At 28.3% G+C, this 22,539-nt stretch overlaps 1 protein-coding gene across 1 annotated transcript in view; it reads right to left on the reverse strand.

Moving 5' to 3' along the window:
• Window positions 1-2,536: 2,536 nt before the first annotated feature.
• The window catches only part of LOC112603450 (hillarin), a 35,720-nt gene continuing 15,717 nt past the window's right edge, over window positions 2,537-22,539 (reverse strand). The window contains exons 5-12 of the mRNA XM_025352005.1: window positions 9,731-9,998; window positions 8,285-8,367; window positions 7,815-7,958; window positions 7,265-7,483; window positions 6,457-6,665; window positions 4,933-5,063; window positions 3,995-4,252; window positions 2,537-3,098 (exon numbers count right to left, since the gene is read on the reverse strand). Of these exons, the coding sequence (XP_025207790.1) occupies window positions 2,742-3,098; window positions 3,995-4,252; window positions 4,933-5,063; window positions 6,457-6,665; window positions 7,265-7,483; window positions 7,815-7,958; window positions 8,285-8,367; window positions 9,731-9,998 (1,669 nt within the window). The 3' untranslated portion in view covers window positions 2,537-2,741. The remainder of the gene's footprint in view (window positions 3,099-3,994; window positions 4,253-4,932; window positions 5,064-6,456; window positions 6,666-7,264; window positions 7,484-7,814; window positions 7,959-8,284; window positions 8,368-9,730; window positions 9,999-22,539) is intronic.

Genomic DNA, 22,539 nt, shown 5'->3' on the forward strand with positions numbered 1-22,539 from the left:
CTAAAGGTTATTAAATATTTGATATTTGTCATATTGATAAAATACTTATAGTTAAAGGTCATAATTTTATTATATAAATATTTAACTATGATTGCTTAGAGCACATCATTACATATTTGTATTAACTTTTTACAATACATAGTTTAAAAAATGGGCACTATATTTTTTTTTATTGTCAAACAAGTTATCAAGTACATACGAATATGTATTTCGAGTTTCGACTAGTAAAATATGTGCAACGTTCAAACTTGATTTTAACTCAAAATAGTCATTGCCAATTTCGAACAATTAGGCTAGATATACATTTTGCAGCTGAAAAAATTTGGCCTTTAATACTTCTAGTAGGATGTTTATTTCATTTAACACACAAGCTTGGTTGAGCTTGAGGAATATTCAAAGTTATAAACTTCAAACAGTCTAAACTGTAATGATATGCTGAAATATCATTGTATATAGCTAAATAACGGTCAAGTTGTCGCACGCAAATAATGGTTAATTCCAATATAATTCTTTCATCACTGATGAAAGGGACGCATTATAAAGATCGCATAAAAATTGACACGTGTGGATGGCAATGAGACATAAGACGTGTGACTTTCTTGTGTACTGCTATATAATAGTAGGGCTGGTATTCCGTGGAAACGCAGAAGCCTTTGATGGTGCTGCCAGCCTCTCTGGCTAGATTAACTATGTCATTTCTTTCGTCAGTGCATGTGCACTAATCACTCGAGCAACACCTCTCAACACCAAATTTTGCAAACGATAACTGGACTTGATCATTTAAAAAATGTAACCACTGTGATTTTTTTATTTGGACTCAACTGTGTAAAGAGTTTGGTACTTTTATTCGTGTTGCCTTACTTTTTTTGACAAGCATAACATATACACTACTGCAAATCAGGTAAGGCGCATGATCGTATTATAATATATTGCATAGTATTATTATAGTTTTTATTTAGTTAAATTTATATTACGGTGTATTTGATTAAATTCTCGATTACACGACTTCGGAACACGATGAAGTGGTAGATGTGTTTGCTGAAGAAATAATTACAATTCAACTAATTACTTCAAACCTTACCAAATTCACTGACTATCGTTGAAAACTAAATTTCATCTAATTCTACATTATCTGATATCTCCAGGCTCCGATACTGTATAGATATCTAAATTTATAAGTTCTGAACGTAGAACTAATGCGTACCTATGAAGTTTTTCACACTTCATTTTCTTCAAACTTTTATTCTTTCCATTCAAATTTTTTTTTATTTTTTTTTTGTTAAAGTAATCATCGAAACACAAACTAGCACGTATATTGCAGTGTATAGTGCACAACAAGATATTTCAAATCGAGCATATTTAACAAAATAATTAATAATCACCTTTATTAATGACAAATATTGAAATTACTAGAAAAGAATTTTTAAAACCATTGTGTTATTATTATTGTAAAAAAGTTTAAATATGAATTAAATTAATGTAATTGGTATAACTTTAATTTTGAATAGTTGACGGTCAAAAAGCATAACTTGTTAAATACGAAGAAAAAATTTTATTTACTTATTTATATTATTTTATGTATTTATACACACAAGAAAATCGATTAGTATATTAATTTATTATATAATATTAAAACTAATTAATAAGTTTTCCTTAGGTATTGTAAAATTTCTTGAGAATAATTGGTCTACCAGTCTTAAAATGTATAGAGTGCAATTGGTAAACTTCCGTACTACTAACCTTTGTTGCATTATAACTTGTAAATAATTTTAAATTCTGATTGGTGCGATGAATATAATCAACTCAAAAATAATTCAAAACCAATAACCATAGTTATTTGAAATTTTTATCAAATGTTTATATTTCATTTCCTATAAATGGCATAATTTTTAAAAAATTCAATCCCTTGGAGCAATTTATAGAAATTTGAAATTTGTTTTAGTTTTTTTTTCTTTATAATATTATTAAAAATATTTTTTACCTGTCACAAAAACCTTGAAAATTTAATATAAAGTGCCTTACAAGTTTTCATACAGATTTTTTAAAAGCATTTAACGTTAAATTTAGACAAAATTCGTCAAATTCAAGAAAATTTGCAAAACCATTTTGTAATTAAAAATTTATAAAATTTTCACTTTTTAAAGTTTATGTGGACTTGTTTAGTTTTTCAACACCCACTAAAATTTCTTTTACGCTTGACGGTAGGTGAATAGGTCAATTTGAGCCATACATTTTCTCAGATGTGTTATACATTAAATAGAAAAAATAAAAAATCCTTACACAGTTTATATGGTACTTATTTGTATTAAAACTATTATTATTATACAGTAAAAATAATTATGTATAATTAATATATATATTTTCAGTATTTAACATTAATATGTTATAGTTAGTTAGCTAGAATCTCATTAATTATCATGTTACGTTATTTTTTCTTGTCTAGCGTTAAAAATATATACACGGCGTAAATAATATAAATATGTAATGGACATAACGATTTACAAAAAAAAAAAAAAATATTATTTTAAAATTCGTGAAATATTTTTTGTACCCTATATTTGCGTATATATATATATATACGTATTACATATTATACAGTCATGTAAATCAAACTGTACCATGTATAAGTGTCTAGACATTATATATGTATACCTACAACAATATTGTACTGGAATGCATTGTTCATAAATACTTATGTATAGAAACGATGATAAATTATAAACATTTTTATCAATGTAATATTAATTTCGTTTTGAACTGTTTATCAAATATTTGCAGCAATGGGTGAGCAGGTGTTTTTCGCCGTGGATGCCATTGCCGTTGGCAAGTCGGTGTTGGTGCTGGTGATGGTTGTGATGACCGTTCTCGTCTGACTTGTGCGACGATATTTCTCGCGTGTACACGTCCAGACCGTATTGGCCCTCTTCTGGAAATCCGATCAGGAATGTGATGAAATCGTCCACAATTGTGTGCGATATATATTTAGACAGCCGTTTCTCTTCCACGCCGTTTTTGTGCAACGTGGCCATGAAATCCGTTAGCGGCTTCGACATTCGGAACTGTATTTCCAACTCCCGGCCAGCGAACACTAATGGGTCCTGCGCACAGAAAACGATAAGATTATAATATAAATAATTGCATTTTTACTGATATATAGTGATTTTGTGTGTGTGTGTGTGTGTGTAGTATAGTAATTAGTAGTATATGTACAACTTTTTAATACGCTAAAAAAAACTAAGCACCTATACTTGTTTCAAAATTTGATAGATATTTTTAAAAATTCTAAATATTAGGATTTTAATTAATTAATAATTAAAAAAGGGGGAGAAGAGGTGAGCATGTTTGAAAAATTACTCTGTATTTGATAAATATATTTTAAAGAAACTACACTACATGTCTACATCACGAATTCTAGTATATAGGCTTATAGATTTTTTAATTAATTATCATAAAATCAAATTTTAGTGAATTTCTAGGTATTTTATATATTAAAATAAAATCATTTATATTATACAATATGCATAAGTGCATAACATATACATTATACATATTGTTTTTAAATTTCATAATTGGAAACAGATTACTTTTTTAAAAATGTTGATGCATTTATATTGGATATTGGATAAATAGTTTTTATTAATAAAAAATTTAAAGGATAGATTATCTGTAATTGGTTATGAATTAAAATTTTCACATCGCTTATAAAAACTATATGTTAATGATAAATAAAAAAAAAAAATGTATATGTATTTCATCAATTATATTTATACATATTCAATGTTTAATGAAAATATTATGCTTCTAATTAGGGAATTCAGGATAAATATATTTCAGTATATTTCAGTAATATTTCAGTAATATTGTAGTATTCATTTGTTCAAATTGAAAAACCTATTAAACTGTAGCGCAATAAGTATTGAAACCTACAAAATAATGTAAACCTACCAAACAATCATTAAAATCATGCATATAGGTATGTACGCGCGTTATATACCTGGTGTGATATGGGTATGAGTCCAAAGAGACGAGTGGCTTTTGTAGGACCCCATTCACCGCTAGCGCAGTCCGGTAACGGCACCATGACGGTTTGCAGTTCTTCACAAATTATTTTGAATTTGCACACGCTCTTAAATTTCATCGGCTCTCCAGTTAAATACTCCTTGGGCGTCACCGAATTGGCGAATATATCCAACAAAAACGCTCCGCTGTTGGGCGCGTGAACACGGAATGACACAATATTGCCCAGGACAGACTTGAACCACACAAACGTATATATTATAATATAATAAACATGTAATAATGATCATTGATCATACAGTAACATCACTAACACCGTGTTACAAATATTGTATATTTAAAGGAACGAGTAGAATATACAATCACATATAATTATATAATATTCTTTGTATAGAAATTCTCATCCATTGCGTTGTGACTATTATAGGTAGTGATTAAAAATTATAATAAATGGCTCAATCAGATTTTCAAAAAATTCATAATGAATTTTCTATTTAAAAATATATTATTTACAATTAGTTATGAACCAAAAAAAAAAAAAAAAATTATGCTTATTTGAAAACTCATGATTTTTAAAAAATGACTAGGTAGTGTTTTCTCAAGAAATAATGTTTGTTAACTAGTCAACTAATATAAACATCATCAAATTATATAATTTTTCATTATTTTAATTTCATAGTAATTCTAGATTAGAACAAATTATGTGGGGCATTTTCAAAAAATATGACATTTTAATTGGCTTTTAATTAATATCAGATCATTTTTTTCTTAAAATCAGGACGACCCTATTTATCCTTACAGAATATCTGATCACTCTATATGGATATCTGATATATAATAAATGAACATAATCACTGTATTTAAATAGGTTTATATCTTTATATAATATTATAAACAAAACGTTTTATGTTTTACCTGCATGACGAAACGCTTCAAGCTCACTCCATCATACGTGTCCCCTTCGCTTTCATAGAATTTCAAATTGTAGTGGAATATCAGGTTGGATTGCATGTTGGTTGGTATTGCTATTCTCACTGTAGCGGCTCCTGGAATTGTAAATTTATGAATTTTAGGTGCGCCTCTAGCGAATGTTTTAAATATCTTCACGCACACCTAGTTTTGCACGAAGGCAAATGTAACGTGGTTATAGGTAATTAAGGACATCGCAATATCGCATAAGCTGAAAGAAGTCCGTGCGATCATTACAAAATTGTTGCACCGGATAGAATATGATTATTACTTTACTTGGTTATTAGAACTTGACTCGCCAAAATAATTATCTCGACACTAATTGACTTCGGAAATTTTTTGAGGAAATAAATGATATGTATGATATTATTATTAATACGTATAATACTGTACATAAATGTATATATTACCATATATTATGTGTTTGACGTTAGGGGCCCATAAAAAATTACTACCTATATAAATTTTATATTTAACACCATTAGATTTTTTTTATCTCTTTTATCATAACACTAAAAAAATATATGAGTATTTTGTATTTTAATTTATGGTCCACCCAATGACGGTCACAAAAACGAATTAATTTCAAGTTGCATCCTCACGTGGGTTGTATTGAAAATATAACAACAATATTTGAAAAGAACCAAATATACAAGTATTATACGCGCCAGTTTATTTGGTACATAAATTGATGTTATTGCCTTTTTCATTTTTGGTATATAAATCAATAAAATATAACAAATCTATGTCACACAAAAAATACTGTATCGACGGTATAAATGCTGTCGATAAAGAGATCCACTTTTGGTGATCTTATATACTTATACATACTTAGCCGATTTGCTACGCTTTTTATTGTAGAAATCGTTAGATTGACGAAAGTCTTACTATAATTCCGTGACATTCGACAGGATTTAGTGTAGCGTGTTGCGAAACGACATCGATTTGCATAATTTTAATAATATAGGTATAGGTATAAGTATTATTTTATCATTAATATTATATTTTATAGATGAAATACTAAACTAGCATGGCTATAGATAATCATTTATCATTAAATTTATGTTGGGAATTTTTTCTTCATAAATTTTAACATTACTATAATATTATATATTTCCAGTTGTTCTAATTAATCGACTTGCAAGTTGAAAATGAGGTTATTTTATCTTCAATGTTGTAATTGGTTAACTTATGAAGACAATATATAATATATATTATGTACTTTATACAATTATACATATTATGTATGGATTGTAATAAGTGTGTTATATATTTATATGACTTAATATAATGTATTCTATATAATACCTATACTGTATACATATACTCTAAATTTTGAGGTTTGAAATGCTAAATAATATAAATATATTTTAATCACCTACATCAATTACTGTGTTTTTGAATAACTATACATTTATAAATAATATAAAAACTACCTGTCATAAAATTAATCAAGTCGTAATATATCACCTGTTGCATCCGTGTACATGACAGCTTTTGTGTTTGAGTCTGGGAAGTAAAGGCCGTATCTAAAGAACAGAGACCTGACGAATGGTAAATCCTCAAAATCTCGTTGAGTAATAGGATTTTTAAGTAACTGCCATTCGGGTTGCAGTGGGAAAAACTCATAGATAAACTCTCGTGGGTCTGTTAGGAAGTAATGGTCGTCATATTCATATCTGCCAAATAGAGTATAAATATTAAATATAAATTATGAATATATATTATTATATTATATATAATCGATAAAATTAAATAAAAATATGTATCCTAAAATAGAAATTTCATTTTTTTTTAAACAAACATCGTAAGAAAACACACTGTGAAATTTAAATAAATAATAAATATAATAATAAATTAAATAAAACGTTTGAAATATTAATTCAAGAATAATAATAATGATCATTGATAACGAAACAATAATGATAAGTAAGTAGCTACTCAATTAGGTATTTTAAAATACATTGAATATAATTATTAATTTATAACGTACGCGCTAACATAATTTTCGTAATAAATATATTATATGCTCAATAGTTAATTTACAGAATTGAAAGCAGGTATTATTTACTGTCTTTAAAATAATTTTTTGATTCAAGACTTAGGAAGTTAATTTATTACTATGAAAATTAATATTTATTATTATTTACTTATTAAGTATAGGTATTAACATATATTATATTACTATTGTAAATTGTAATGCCTTATGAATAACATTAATTGTATTTAAACGTAAAAAGCCATTCTATTATATAAAATATAAAAATTTGTATCCAACCTGAGACTGTCAGATTTTCCTTTTGCCCCAACTTTGGGTACTTCTTTGGCGTTGACTAGATGCCGTGCACCCCAATTGCATTGCACAAACCGCCATGCTCCGGCAACGTAGACGGCGTTCCACGAGTTTCGGAATCGACTGTCTTCGAAATGAACACCTGGCTGGTAGCCGGCCGACTTGGAGTATCCTTTGATAACGACGCAGTGTAAACCGGCATAACTGTGCATTCAATTTTGAATGAATTTTAAATATGTACACGATTTTAAATTATATAAACGAAAGCTGATTATTATAAATAGGTATTTAAATAATTTAAAGTAAAAAATTAAAACATAATATAGATACGTTATACGTCATAAAAAAATATCAATTACATCTGAATTAAAACAATAATGAGTAAACGTTAAGTATTGAATGTTAAAATAAAACAACCTAAAATGATTTAGATGGTATTCGATAGTAAATTAAACGTTTAATAATTTATAACACTAATAAACTTAATATATACGTGTAAAGCATAAAAACCAATGTGCTTGTTTTGTAACGGTACCTGCATAATCGTTTGAATAATACATGGTAACTTTCCGTTCCGTGTTTAATGCCTCTCAGTAAACCCATTGGTGTGTCACCCCTCAGATTGTCATCAAAATTCATTGTATTCAAGTTTTTGACAGTAATCCATCGGAAAATTGTCCTGGATAACAAAAGTTATGACATAAATTGTAAAATATTATTTTATATTTAATTTAAAGTTTAAACAGTAAAAAATGAATTGGAATACAAATATAGAATGTAATTATTATTATTTTTTTACAAATAGTACAAATTAAATATATATTAGTCTTTTAATGAAATAAATTAAATGCAGTAAATAATATTACCCAAATATATCACTATATTTAAAAATATTGAGTAAATATAATATAATATATAGTTATTGGGTACAACAATAAAATTATTATCATTTCTATTTAGTCAATAGGTACCTTTATATATATTATATATATACATACACATTACCTAGCTTTTTCTATATCCGAACCGCATTTTCCCACCAACATCCTTACTAAATCTGTAAAAGTTTTTTGGTCTTCTTGCGCCACCTGTGAAAATACATCAGCTATAATTCAATATAAATATTAATTATTCATTTAATTGAAAATCAAAAATTGTATTTCTATGTAATAAACATTTTATATTTTTTTATTTTATTATAGTTTATTAGATTTATTTTCTATGTATTATACAAAATTTGAATGGATTTGTAGCTGTATAGTTTATTACTATTTTTATTTATTAAATATGTTATAAATAATGATATTATTGTTAATATTATACACAGGGATTAACAGTTAGTTATGGCGGCACCCAGCAGATAATCGTTTTAATATATAACAATGTTCATAAATCGTTGTACCTAGTGGATAAAATAAAATGTATAAATACATCAAAACTGCTGTCAAATATATTCGTTTTAATATTTTTCAAGAAGCTTAGAATGTAATGCTATACGTTATTGTATGTTTTCTTGTCATTGAAAACTACCAGAACGAATCGAAAATAAAAACGGTTTTAATAACGGAAATCACAATTTGAAAAGGATCATCAAAGTCTAAAACAGTGCTTTGTCATTTGTTTTCTATGTTGAATAATTTTTAGATTATATACCTCTTTTAATCAACTCACCGAGTAAACTTTTTTATAAACAAGTTCAAAAATGAAAAAAGTTACTAAGATAACCCGTCATCTATTAAATAGGTATTATTACTTTGTTGTCATTAATTTTTCAATTGCTTACTGTTGGATTTACAATAAAACTATATAGTACCTATTATGAAAAAAAAAGATTTAACTGTTAAAAATGTATTGGTGACTTTAATACATAACGTTACGGGTATATGATATGTATACTATAGTTTCTTTTTTTGAGTTTTACAAATCATTTGGGTTTTATTACTGCATCATTCTTACAGTTGCGTTTATTGACCTGTGTAATACTATTTAAAAATGTAATTCATTTGATATTGTTGTATGGCATACGTTTCGAACAAATCACTAAATATCGTAGTACCATAAATATATAGTATGTATTTTACATAGTATCTACAGTATATTACTACCTATAGACTATACGTTTATGAACACCCTAAAATTATTAAAAAATTAGTTGAATCTATAGCAATAGCTGTGATTAAATCATTAAATACCATGTTTATCGTTTGTACAACAAAAGGTAGCGTACAGTTCTTCGATGGTGTAAAAAGTAAATAACCTGCAATAGCCAATATTTACTATTCTGCTTGATATTTTTTTATCCTTCTGTTCTATAATATGCCTATTTATTGTCTTGTTAAAATTAAAATTAATTTTAGATGCGATTTTGTAGCACACACTATCGTCGGCTATTACTAAAATATTTCGCGGCAAACGGCACAAGCACCTTCGATAAACATAATTATATCTTACCGATATGGCAATTTGGTCGATGTGCGCAAACTCCAACGGGTCCGAGTACAGCTGAAACTTTGCTTGGGCCACGCCGTGCGGCGACGGCGGCAGCGGCGCTTTGCCCGGGTACGGTTGTACGTTGTCGTTGAGCGCCTCGGCGGTCTCGTCTGGTATCGTCGAGTCGTCCAAATACAGCGATTCGGCCATCATGTACTCGCTGCGCTTCTCGTTTATCAGTTCCAACATTTCGCTGCTCTGTTTCTCTACTAAAGCCGCAGTGGCAGCTCTGAAAACAACAAAGTAACACGATTAATTATTATTCGTTTACGCACTGCACAATTATTATTTTATCGTTAATTTTATCTCGAAATTATTGTAGGTACTTTAGTTTACACAGAAAACTGACTTGTGACCCGATATAACGATTTGCAATCATCAATAATGTTGTTTAAGTAAATTACATATATATATATATAATTAATGTTTCTATGTACATACGTATGTGTACTCACAGCCGTGGTAGAATTTAACTTGTGCAACAGGACGACCCCGGCACCAGTTTAAAATCCAAATCCTTTAATGAAAAAAAATTTTTTTGGCTTTACCCACATGGCTTATTTTTAACTTTGTTTTTTTAAGACTCTATTCCCTGTAACTATTAAATCCTATAATAACGCCTATGACAAAGGAAATCCACAGAGTTGATTGCTGGATAAAGGTATTAATTTTGTCAGTAATAAATAGTTATCAACTCATTTGAATTCCACAAGACTGTATATTAAATTAAACAATCTATACCAGAACGAACGCCACGAACCAGTATAGTAATGCGTAAGATAGTTTTAGGTATAGAAACGATCAAACGAAATATTTAAATAAGAGGTATTATTATTGATATATACTATATATATTATATATATTAGTGGTTATTGTCACTTATTATAATTTGTAGTTACTATAAATAAACGTATGCCTATAAGTATAATATTTAACTTTTTAAAACCCCCAAAAATAGTTGTTAAATATACACAGTTACGCCAATGATTCATATGCGTAAAGTCAAATTTCCCATGTATGTAATATTGCTTTTTATATTGTTTTAACAAGTTGATGAAGATAAATAGTATACTTTTTAATTGTGTAGTTTATATTTCTTCAAACGTAACTTTTAGTATTTTATATTATCTTCACTAGAAGTAAAGTTTCAAGTTAATATATAGACACTTGTTCTCGGTATAATATGCTTGTTTTTAATGCGTGAAACCGCGAAATCAATAAGTCGTTAAACTTTTTTATTTTTGCTTTTCATCATTAATAATTTATTTTAAAACACTATAAAGTATAATTTATATTTTTATATAGAGCGTATATATGCACATAAAGGAATTCAAGTCTTCAGAATAAATTAAACACAATGTTGCAGTAGAAGTTAGCCTTACGTATTTACTCACAAATAATCCATATTATAGATAAATGGATTTACTTTCAACAGATAAAATTGTGACATCAGAAATAACGATCTCTTATATACACTATAGTGGGTACGCTGTTGGAAATAATACATTAATAATAAACTGCGAAAACGTGACAAAAACGTACTAAACCCGTTAAAATACACATTCACAGAGTATACAATATACCTATAAAATAATAATATAATATATAATTACACATACGAACGCGCGTTAGATGTTGTTACTTATCTATATATCTTAGCAAATCTGTTTGAAAACGAGTTTTTTTTCTAGTTTTACTTTATGTCATTGACAAACGTCTAGCGAAATATTTTAATCTCCACAGACCGTCAACCCGACGAACCAATTCAATATAATAGGTTACGTCTATTGTGTAATGACGATTCTGCAGCGATTTATTTCACGTGCGTATCATTGTCACAGTGTCACGCTACATCGAATAAAAATAAATACGTTTATACCTATATAAGCTATAAACGGCTTTCGATATAACATTTAGTAAGTAGTATCGTATACAGAGTGATATATTTAAATGGCTACACTAATTTTTTAAGTCAATTTATTAAGATTATAATATGTTAATATATTGTTATGGTATAGCTAGAGTTATTTAAAGCATATTTTTACAAACAATTTAAGTTATTACTATTTTTATTGATACCAGTGGCAGATCTAGGATTTTTTTTATGGTGGGTGTTATTTTGTTAATAATAATAGTCCTAAATTACTTATTAATTATTAAGTTCAATTTGTGCGCGGTCGCCGACCGGTGTTTGCTACTCCACGGTGCGGGGCGCGCGTTCTGGTAGCCCGTACCAAAAATTTGCCACTCAGTGAATTATTAGTAATTTTTAATAAAAATACGCGGAACGGTGGGTGGTTCAGCTCCCAAGCACCCCTCCCCCCCTAAATACGCCACTGATTTATACCATAATTATTTTTAAGTTTTTCATTGTCATGTTACATAATTTATGTAGAATAAATAATAACAATAATGACATACTGTTTGAAGATGAATAATTCTAACTACAAAGGTACCTTACACTATTGATTTTAAATTAAAAAAAAAAACAGTGTTTAGCGCATGGTCTTAAATTTTCTAATTATTGTGTTGAGCGTTGAGCGGTCGCCGAAACCGTACAGAGACGATGAGCGCAAACTGCTCTGTAAACGTGTGTGACAGACGTCATGATGTAGGAAATTGTCGGGAAAATTATCAGCGGTTCGCTAAACCAGTAGCAATCAACCAAAAATCACGCGATTACCGGAAATTTGTACGATTAAACTCCGCTGATTCCGCGGAAATGTAGTCGTTAAAACTATAGCGACCGGAAGTGGAAACCCGAAGTTTGCCGTTGGTCCTCAACTGCGACTACGCCCCAGCCGGATCAGTTAATCGAACAGTTTGTGGTCGCGGTGTATGAATCGGTAGATTAGATTTGTTCCTATTTGCTATTGTAATAATAACGGGTGTACGAATAATATCTACCGTTCATATTATATTATAATTATTTGAGAAATTCAGAAATAATCTAAATAAATAATAAATAAATCGTATGCTTGATGTAAAATAAATCTTATAAAAAAACAAACAGTAATAATGACTGTCCACTCTGTCCAGTGATAAAAAATCATCAATAGTTTAAAAAAAAAATGTAACTTCTTCCCGAACAACTTTTTAGATCGACGCGTATAAGTACAGCTTTATGCAAATACTTGTATAATCTATAAGCTATTCTGCTGATAATTTCTGCGCCAACCTGTATAGTAAATTGTAATAGTTTAATAATTTTGAAATCTCCTAAATTTCATTTATCTGCAATATAATGTCGTGTCAACGCTAAAAAATATCAATAAATTGTTATCAAAAATCATGTATAATTACTATGTGGTTTTTTTTCGATTACATTACATTCTATATGCATTTTATGTAAACATTTTAATTCGATCCAAATCGACGCTTTGATATGTGACATCGATTAATCAAACAGCGTCCCACCTACCTATAATGGCTATACATAATGTATATTACACATTATATGGAACGTTTGTTAGTGGAACTGAGTTTCGTCGTGTATAAATATATATACATGACCTCCAAAAGCAACAATTGGTTTTAAGCGATTCGCGACCGCGGGTCGTATAGGCTTATCATCGTTCATGTCGATGAATAGCAGAACAACATACTTATAAGGCCGTACCTAGTACCTACCTATATAATATATTATTATTAATTATTATTATTACTATATTATCGCTAAGCTATTCAATATTCATATTATTGTGTTGGACGTGTATTGTATTATTGTGTATAGGGTATTTATCGGATATTATGAGATATTATCATATTATAGACACGAATATACAATTGTATATAGATACATCATATTGTTAAATTAATGGAAAAATATATATTATTGTCTTGATAGAAATTCAGATGTCGGGGCACAGGCATTTTATTATTTTGAACTTTTTGTTCTAATTAATTTGTAAATACCTATTTTTGAGGGATCGCCAAATGCCAACAGCACTAAATTAGGACTGTCATTAATTTTCTCTCTATAATAAATCATATAATTTTATAATTTAAAACATATATTCATGGTTCATTTTGATAGATTTATAATTTTTTTTAAACGGTTATTATTTAGAATTTTAAATTGTATATGTATATAATCACAATTCCCATCTGCTGATTTGTTCTCTATAGTAGTATAACGAATTGTGCGATTAAAGAAATTATTGATATATTTAATTTATTTTTAAAAAAAATTCTAAGTTAAATACGTTACAGTTCCTAGAAATTTTTTTTCTTGCGTTCTAATTAATACCTACGATATATTACAGTAAATATGTACCTATTATATTTAATATCTGAAATAATAATAAAATAATATAGTACACTGTTCTTTGGGATGTTTGGGTAATATTGATATTACAAGAGTAAAAAATTATTAGTTTAACAATCACATGTAATAATATATGACTATGAAATGTATAAAATAATTTGTCTATAAGATAGATTATTACACTTACCTGTAGTAAATTGATTAAATATATTTTTTTTTTATGTAGATTCAACTGCTATTAGTCTCTACTCCATTAAAAAATCAAACTACTGTATTTCAATAATATATTCCTAACGCACATAAGCGAGTTTACTTATTATTCATTAATCATTAGATTCGAGTGACTTATTGTGTATTAGATTCGAGTGCTCATTTAATAATTTTGCATTGAAAAGACTACAAAAAGGTAGGAAGTCATGAAATAATTGTTGATCCAACTTGACTTAATTGCAAATCTGCAGATACACTACATTAATAAAAACGAACATTTGTTAAAAATTCAATAAAATTAGTTTTTTTTCATTTTGAGTGAGGTAATAAGACAAGCGTTGTTAAGAGAAAAACCCCCGTTATGCGCTAACTACAAAATACCTCCATTAACAATATCATGTACATTGTACTTATATCTCATAGGTTCTCGATACTGTTTAGTTATTCAGTATATATATTATATGATTCCATAGGTACATAATATTATACTACGATATACATATAGCATATACATATAAATAGCGCGAAAAACCTGTCGTATCGATGCGACCGATACCGCATTTTCCCACGCGTGTTTTTACACACTGCGTACCGGCCACGACGAGTGTTCGACTATAAAACGACCAAAACACGAGTGTACTAGTGTTATTATTTTATACAGTTTCGTTTTAAATTTTTTTTTTTTCGGAGGATTAAAAAACGATTTTCCGCCATGCGAGAGTGACCGCGAGAGGATTGCGACGGCGAGGCGAGCTAAACGATGGATACAGCTATCTACATATAATATATAGGTACTTTGCGGTGCGCGAAAACAATGACAAAGACGATAATATTATATTATAATATTATAATGGGAAAATAAACGATCATCCGACTCGTAGAAAGTGCGCACACGCACGTACACAACGTATATATTTAACACAATACATAAGATACGCGTTTGTAAGCGCGGCGGAATGCGCGCGCGACTTTAGCCTATTTGCTAAGAGGCGTGACACGCACGCACGCAAGTCGGTCGGTGCCAATACATATAGCATAAACATAGGTATACCACTGTACAGTGTACATATACGTGCAGATGTATAATATCATCCGATAATGATACATTATCTTTATCCATATAATCCGTAGAAAATATTAGCTTATGGTGCGCGTATCGCCATACATGCGTAATATACACGCACAAGCCTATACCTACATAGTATTACATAGTGTTTGAAGTCCAAAATATATAAGAAAATCATGAAATATTTGAATATTTGAATATTCAAATTGAAAATTAAACGAACTCAATACGTTTTTATCAAATTACATTTCAAACGCTACACCTACGTAAAATTAAATAAAATAAAAATATGACGGTTGTAAAAAATCAGATTTGTGCCATTAAAAATCATGAACTTGAATTTTTTAAAGAAATAAAGTTGTTATTATAATATTATTTGTGTATATAATATGTTATAAAATAAACTTATGATTTAAACCTTCTATATCGACACCGCACAAGCATTATTTAAAGGAGGTAGATATTATTATTGTAACTTATTTATTTTAATTTATCTTACTAAATTATTATTTTTCATTATTTCAAATTATTAAAATTAAGAATTTTAAAATGCAATTAAATATAATTATTTATATATATATATATACAGTAACTTAATTTTATTTATACCGGAAACGTACGGAAAGTCTAGAAGAAACATCAATTTCTTATAAATTCTTACTTATGCGTTTACCTTAATAATTGACTTTTAAAATTTTAAATATTTTTAAAGCACCTACCTATAACTTTTTGTTCAAATTGTAAGTTATCATATAAATATAGAACAATATATTCAATAATCAATAATAATATATAAACTTCCTATATTAAGAAACGTCGATCGTGATATAAAATTATATGGATATAAGTGATATACATACGTTATATGAATATATAATTCAATAATAATATAATATATAATATTAAATAACTGGTAAGTGCATTCTGTTAAAATTGTGTGAGGTTCTATCAAAACTCTTCTCAATTCACGTCACTGTAGTATACAGTACACGATAGCCTATAGGATTAAAGTTCTTTACAGGACAATTAAAACAAATCTAAATAAGTATTTGAAAATGAAATGATTAAGAATATTAGGTACTTAAAAAGTGCAAAAATCAAAATTTGAATGATCCCATAAACTATAAGTATGAATTAATAGATCACGCTTAAAAAACTACTCTCAATGTATGTAATATTGTATAAATTACTGTAATGGCAGATAATAATAATGTAATTTAATGTACTAACATTACATATAGAGTTGTAGTTATTATTTACGAGTTTACGACAGCCGCTTTGTGGTCAATAAAAAAATCAAAAAGGAAGCTTTTTGCATAATATGTACTTGACTAAAATGGAAATGAAAAAATCGTCTTGAGACTTGAACAGGTTGCAGTTGATAAGCTTAAAAAAATACATAATGTACTTATTAGTACTAGTATTTAGTTGTATATACTTTACAAAGGAGACATTTTATATTTGTATGTATATGATCGTATAAGTTGATTACAAAACTAACGCGACTCGTTTCTGTCGCATAATACCTAATATAATAATCCAATAGTCAATAATATATACATAATAAATACAATGATAATAATATTGGCGACGACGGCCTGACCGGTGGCGTATTTGGAGACAACTGGTTTGCAGTTTCGGTCACTAACATTATGTATTTATGTCTATACTTATACGTTTTACAGTATTACGTATGCCTGAATAGGTACCTATAATATCTAATGATTTCGAGTTGTAATATGTTTTTTTTAAATCGTAAATGATAATAAACAACGTTGATATTTTGTCGACATAATAATATATAATATTACAGAAGTTATTCGGCAAAGACCGCTTATTAACGATAAAACTGTTCATTAATTATTTTATTATATGAATCGAACTCGTCGTCTATCCAGTGCATTTTGTATTATACAACACTGTACGGTTTTAAATGGTCTGTAAAAGATCAACAATAGGTACTGTTGTATGCGTACATAATGTCTAAGGTTCGTGTAAACTTATTAGTTAGTAGGTATAAATTTGGATTAAGTTCTATTGAAATCGTACAATGTTTTTTAATGTAATTACTCAATTATCATCTAGTCACGTCATGACGATAATAAATATGTATATTTAAAGTATAGAGTATATATATTTATTTTATATATATTCATCATCGTCGACAGACTTAATGATTAAAATACAATTACGTAATACTTTATCTTATACATAACTATTACTAGCTATATTTATCGATTAAGTTTGTATACGTGATGAAATTTTTGAAGAATTTAATGTCGTTTTACATAATGAAAAGTATTGGACGAGAATTATCAATAGTAACAGTATAATAGCGACTGTATATTTTTAAAAACAAATTTAAACATTTAAAATCCATATTTTAGTTCATATTATGGTTTATATTTTATATTATTTTAATCGAACATGGAAATAAATAAGTAGTTTTATACGCCCAATTACTCATGTATATCTAATATAACTTCTGTTTTTATTTATTATTATATAGTATATAATATGCCAACTGTTTTATAGTTTTTATTTTGTGGGAATTTTCAATGAATTTTCTATTAGCAATAGCTTCACGCATTCTATTATATACTAATGTTTTAATTGAGCGCAATTATATTATTTAGGCCAAGACTAGAAGTTTTTTTTTTTTATTTTTAATTCAGAACTTTTCCTCTGACTGCGCGTATTGCCATTCTAACTGATCCGAAACTAATTGACGTTCCTATTTGCTTCTCGTAAAAAAAAAAAAAAAATTATCATTCTATCCTCTACCCACTGTCGTGGATAAATTTGTTTGTCATGACACAAGATTTGAGTTTATACATTTAAACTGTAACGTAGTGAATTAATATGGAAATATAATGTCGAAGCCATAAAGATAATATGGAAAAAACAGTAATTGGCGGCATAAATAATTCATTGATACTTGATTAGGTTATATTTTTTTTGAATTTCAAAGTAATGCGTAATGAAAATTAAACAATAAATATTATGTCCGATAGATAGAAAAATTTATTAGACGTCTTAACTTTTAAATGTCGTTTTATGCATACGCTGGGTGCCAGCTGAGAATCAGTCATAAATGCCACATACCTAATATTTAATTTATCATGAAAGAATTATATCTGTTAGATGTGGTCTACAACTATTGTGTTTGGCGAGTATTTTGTTCACAACTTTCTGTCATCTGAGCCTGCACCCAACATGTTCTAAATGTAATACAAGTTTATTCTATTCAATTAATTATTAAAATACATAGGTACAATCCATATTGATTTTTTTTAAATTTTTATCGAGTCCATACATTACAATAATACTCGAATTCAGATAAACTGCGTATTCAGCACACGATTTATAAACAATTTTTTCGTGTTTTAATTTTGTGATAATTTTATATGAAAATGAAAGAAAGTTAATTTTGGTTATTAAAATAGTATATTATTTTAGGCAACATGTACTAACAGCTAATACCAACTACTATAATATAAGCGTACATCAATGAAAGCTCATGAATTTCGATGGCATTGGTTTATACATTTTTGATTCCAAATACCTACTGTGAATAACTATATAACTAATAACTATAATATATTTATTAAAAAATAATAAAATTTAAAATAGTAACAATATCGTTACATTACTTACGACAGTGACAAAATACATATTATTATTTATTACCAGATCTCGGTTTGTTTATTTATATTATTATATAGTTTTCTTTTTTTTTGTTTTATAACGAATGCATACTCAATATTTACTGTAATATTGTATTTACCATAATATACGCTTGAGGTTTAAAGAAAAATCATATGAAAAAAAAAACCAAAGAAAAAATGTTTCGATAAATAGAGAGAAGATAGTCAAGGTCCGGTGCGCAAAAAACACAGTGTGCGGGTGTTTACCGCTACGTGCCGGTGTTTACCGTTCGGGTCGATCAAATGTGTTCCGTCACTGAATCGGAACACATCGAAAACCGTATGGTGCAAGTATATATAATATATATACACAGCTATGTACTTACCAGTGGTGCGGTTAGATAATTTCTTTATCATGAGCTAGGGTTGGGGTGTCGCATTAACGACTCGTGACAGTATGACACTCTTCTAACGCCATATTATAATAATATATTAATATACATTAATGTTTTGTAATATTTATTGTAATAGATGCATTTTTATATATTTAAAAATATTTTAACACGATTTTAGTGTAAAGTTTATAAGTTTCCGTGATATTATCTATCTAAACATTATAGCATACAGCATTTCAATTGATTAAATTAATATAATGTATTATGTATTTATGTGTGAATAAAAATAATTTATTATAAAGGTTCTTACAACTTCATAATATTCCAACCCCCTCCTCTCCCACCAATTACTTAAATACTATATTAGTCCGCCAGTTCATCTACATAGATATTTCCTTTTTATTTTTATTGAAATATCATCTTATTATATTTTAGAACTATTTAACTTAATTTGAGGTAACTACTAGCAAAACAAATAAAAAATGTGAAAGGAAGGATGATTAAATGAAGAAACTGAATGAATTAACATAAAACATAAAGTTTATTTTATGACTAGTATTACTGAAGTTAGGTTAGTTAAGTGTATGCATAAACCTGGTGGTTAGCCATGATAAGGGTTGGTTATTTATGATTATTGAGGAAATAGATATAATATGAGGAAATGGCCAGTTGTCTGAGGGGGGAATAGGTTACTTACAAAGAAAGTAAAAACATTAAATCACGTGTATTCTTCATTGCTATACGTGCAATGGCCGGGGGGCGGGGGGTGTCATAGTGTTATAGAACCTATGTAAATTAAGAAGAAATATGTTTTCTTGTAAGTCGAAACAAATCCTTGGTCTAAAAGATAGAGAGAAATCGATCATTTTAAACTATCAATTTTAAAGTATTTTGGAGGACAGCTTTTTCATTGTTGATATCATTATGAAGACAATTCTAAATTATTATACTCTGTAAACTATAATTACCTCGCTGAAGAAACGTCAACCCTTTTTCCCAGCTCAAATGACGACAAAGACTTTCCCCTTGCTCGACTTGCTCGTGAGTTATAATATTAGGAGGTATATAATTCATTTGTACATATATATATATTAACTATAAATAAGTAGCGTGTGTGTGTTTACACGTATTTATAGTTTATAATATATACATACAATTTCATGGTTATCGTCGATCTCATTTTTTTTTACCTTCTCCGCTGGTATAGTTCACGTCATACTTTCGTTCTCAAAAACCAATATTGACGCGGTTATTAATTATTATTATTTTATTATCGATATTTTTTTCTTAAATATACTAAATATATAACGTAAAATAATAATAATAATACAAAAAAAAAACTAAGTACTTATATATTTATCTATAATATATATGTATGCATGGTGATTGTTGCGATTTCTCTAAATTACAGGAATTTTTTAGAGATTTTCGAATATTATATTACATTAAAATAATATATAGAACCACGACAAACTGATTACGGTATCGCACGATCCTAACATTTGTTCCAATTTTCATGTATGATATATTACATAGATCGTGCGTAATTTAAAAAAAAAGTGAAATCCCGTAAAACATACTAGAGTATATTAAAATTAGGTATACTTAAAAGTTTAAATAAACGATATTAGTATAGTATTTAATAAAGTAAAATACACGCACGTGTTGGTCATAAAGATTAAAATTATAATATATTGATGGAAACAAAATATTTTTGTCCCAGACAATTAAGAGGAATAATTTGGGTAATTTTAAGCTTGATACAGCTCATAAATTAAATAAGAGAAATAAATGTCTGTTTATATCGGTAATATAAGATACGAATAGATACAGATTGTACATGATTAAATAAATCTTTCACTAAATATAAAACAATAACTAATAATCAACCAGTTTTCATAATTTTGAACGACGAAAGTGGATTTCGTGTTCACGATTTAAAATCGAAAGTAGTTCATTAGTTCATATATACACAACCAAGTCGAACACACTAGACATAATATGTAAAGTGTATACGTAAAACGTAATACATGTATATAGTATATATCACCAATAATTAAAATATTTTTTATACAAGAAATGCACATACTAATTTTTATTTCAGTACACATAATATTATAGGTAGTGTGTGAACTTCAGCTTAAATATATTAAACATATTTTAACAGATTATATTATAATACATATAATTATATTGGGTATCTATTGAGTATTTCCAAATAAATTTTACCTGAGTTATTATTTGTTATAAATTTAAAATAATTATTTTATTGATTCAACACGAGAAAACCAGAACGATTTTAATTAAGATCATGATTGCAGAATAATATTTGGTACATCCAGTCAATATTTTGAAAATTTATAATGATTATTAATATATAATTATTTATAATGTTTTTCAATCACTAAAAACAGCAAAATTTCTATTATTAAGCCAATAGTATTAATAACCATAAAATCGGAAACGCTAACTCGATATTAATGATAAACGATAAAAGATACAGGATTTAGAAACTCTCGACAGCAATAAAGCATGACTCACTACTAAAGCTGAGCTGACACCTCATGTTTTCGATAGCTTAGCCGTAGACCTCGGGGGATATTCGCATGTCTTAAGAATTTCTCCCGCGTACGTGATTTCATAATATTATTATTCAGATACCTATGCAAGGCTTATACGACGCGATACCGATAACCCGTAAACATCATACTACAGCTATACGTACAAGTACAGCAATTACATATTATGGTTCCGTCCATATGCATGTCCAAAATCTACCGACTGGGGTGAAACCGTAAATGGGGAGAGGGGCATAGCTATTTATATATGTATACATAAAATGTTATTATTATTTTGTATTAAAGCCAATAGGTACGCATACGAATATCGCAATTATCACTAAACGATACCATACAAGTATAAGACCGATGTGTTATATCTATTGCACGAATCGTCGATTGAGCCGCGTAGAGAACAAAAATGAAAATCGCGCGATTGATATTGCAGACGGCGCGACGGTGGAAACTGCTGCGGGGCTTTTAGCCCGCGGCGTCCGTCGCGGTACTTAATATCTACGAAACGCGCACGGCAATACCGCGCGATGAGGCTCCTCGCCGAGCTGCATTCCATTGAAGTGAACAAACCCGTCCAGGATTCAGTTTCATTACGTCCATAGGGGGCATCAT

The sequence above is a fragment of the Melanaphis sacchari genome, unplaced genomic scaffold (assembly GCF_002803265.2).
Source record: "Melanaphis sacchari strain LSU unplaced genomic scaffold, SCAv2.0 Contig108_pilon_pilon, whole genome shotgun sequence".
Classification (NCBI taxonomy): Eukaryota; Metazoa; Arthropoda; class Insecta; order Hemiptera; family Aphididae; genus Melanaphis; species Melanaphis sacchari.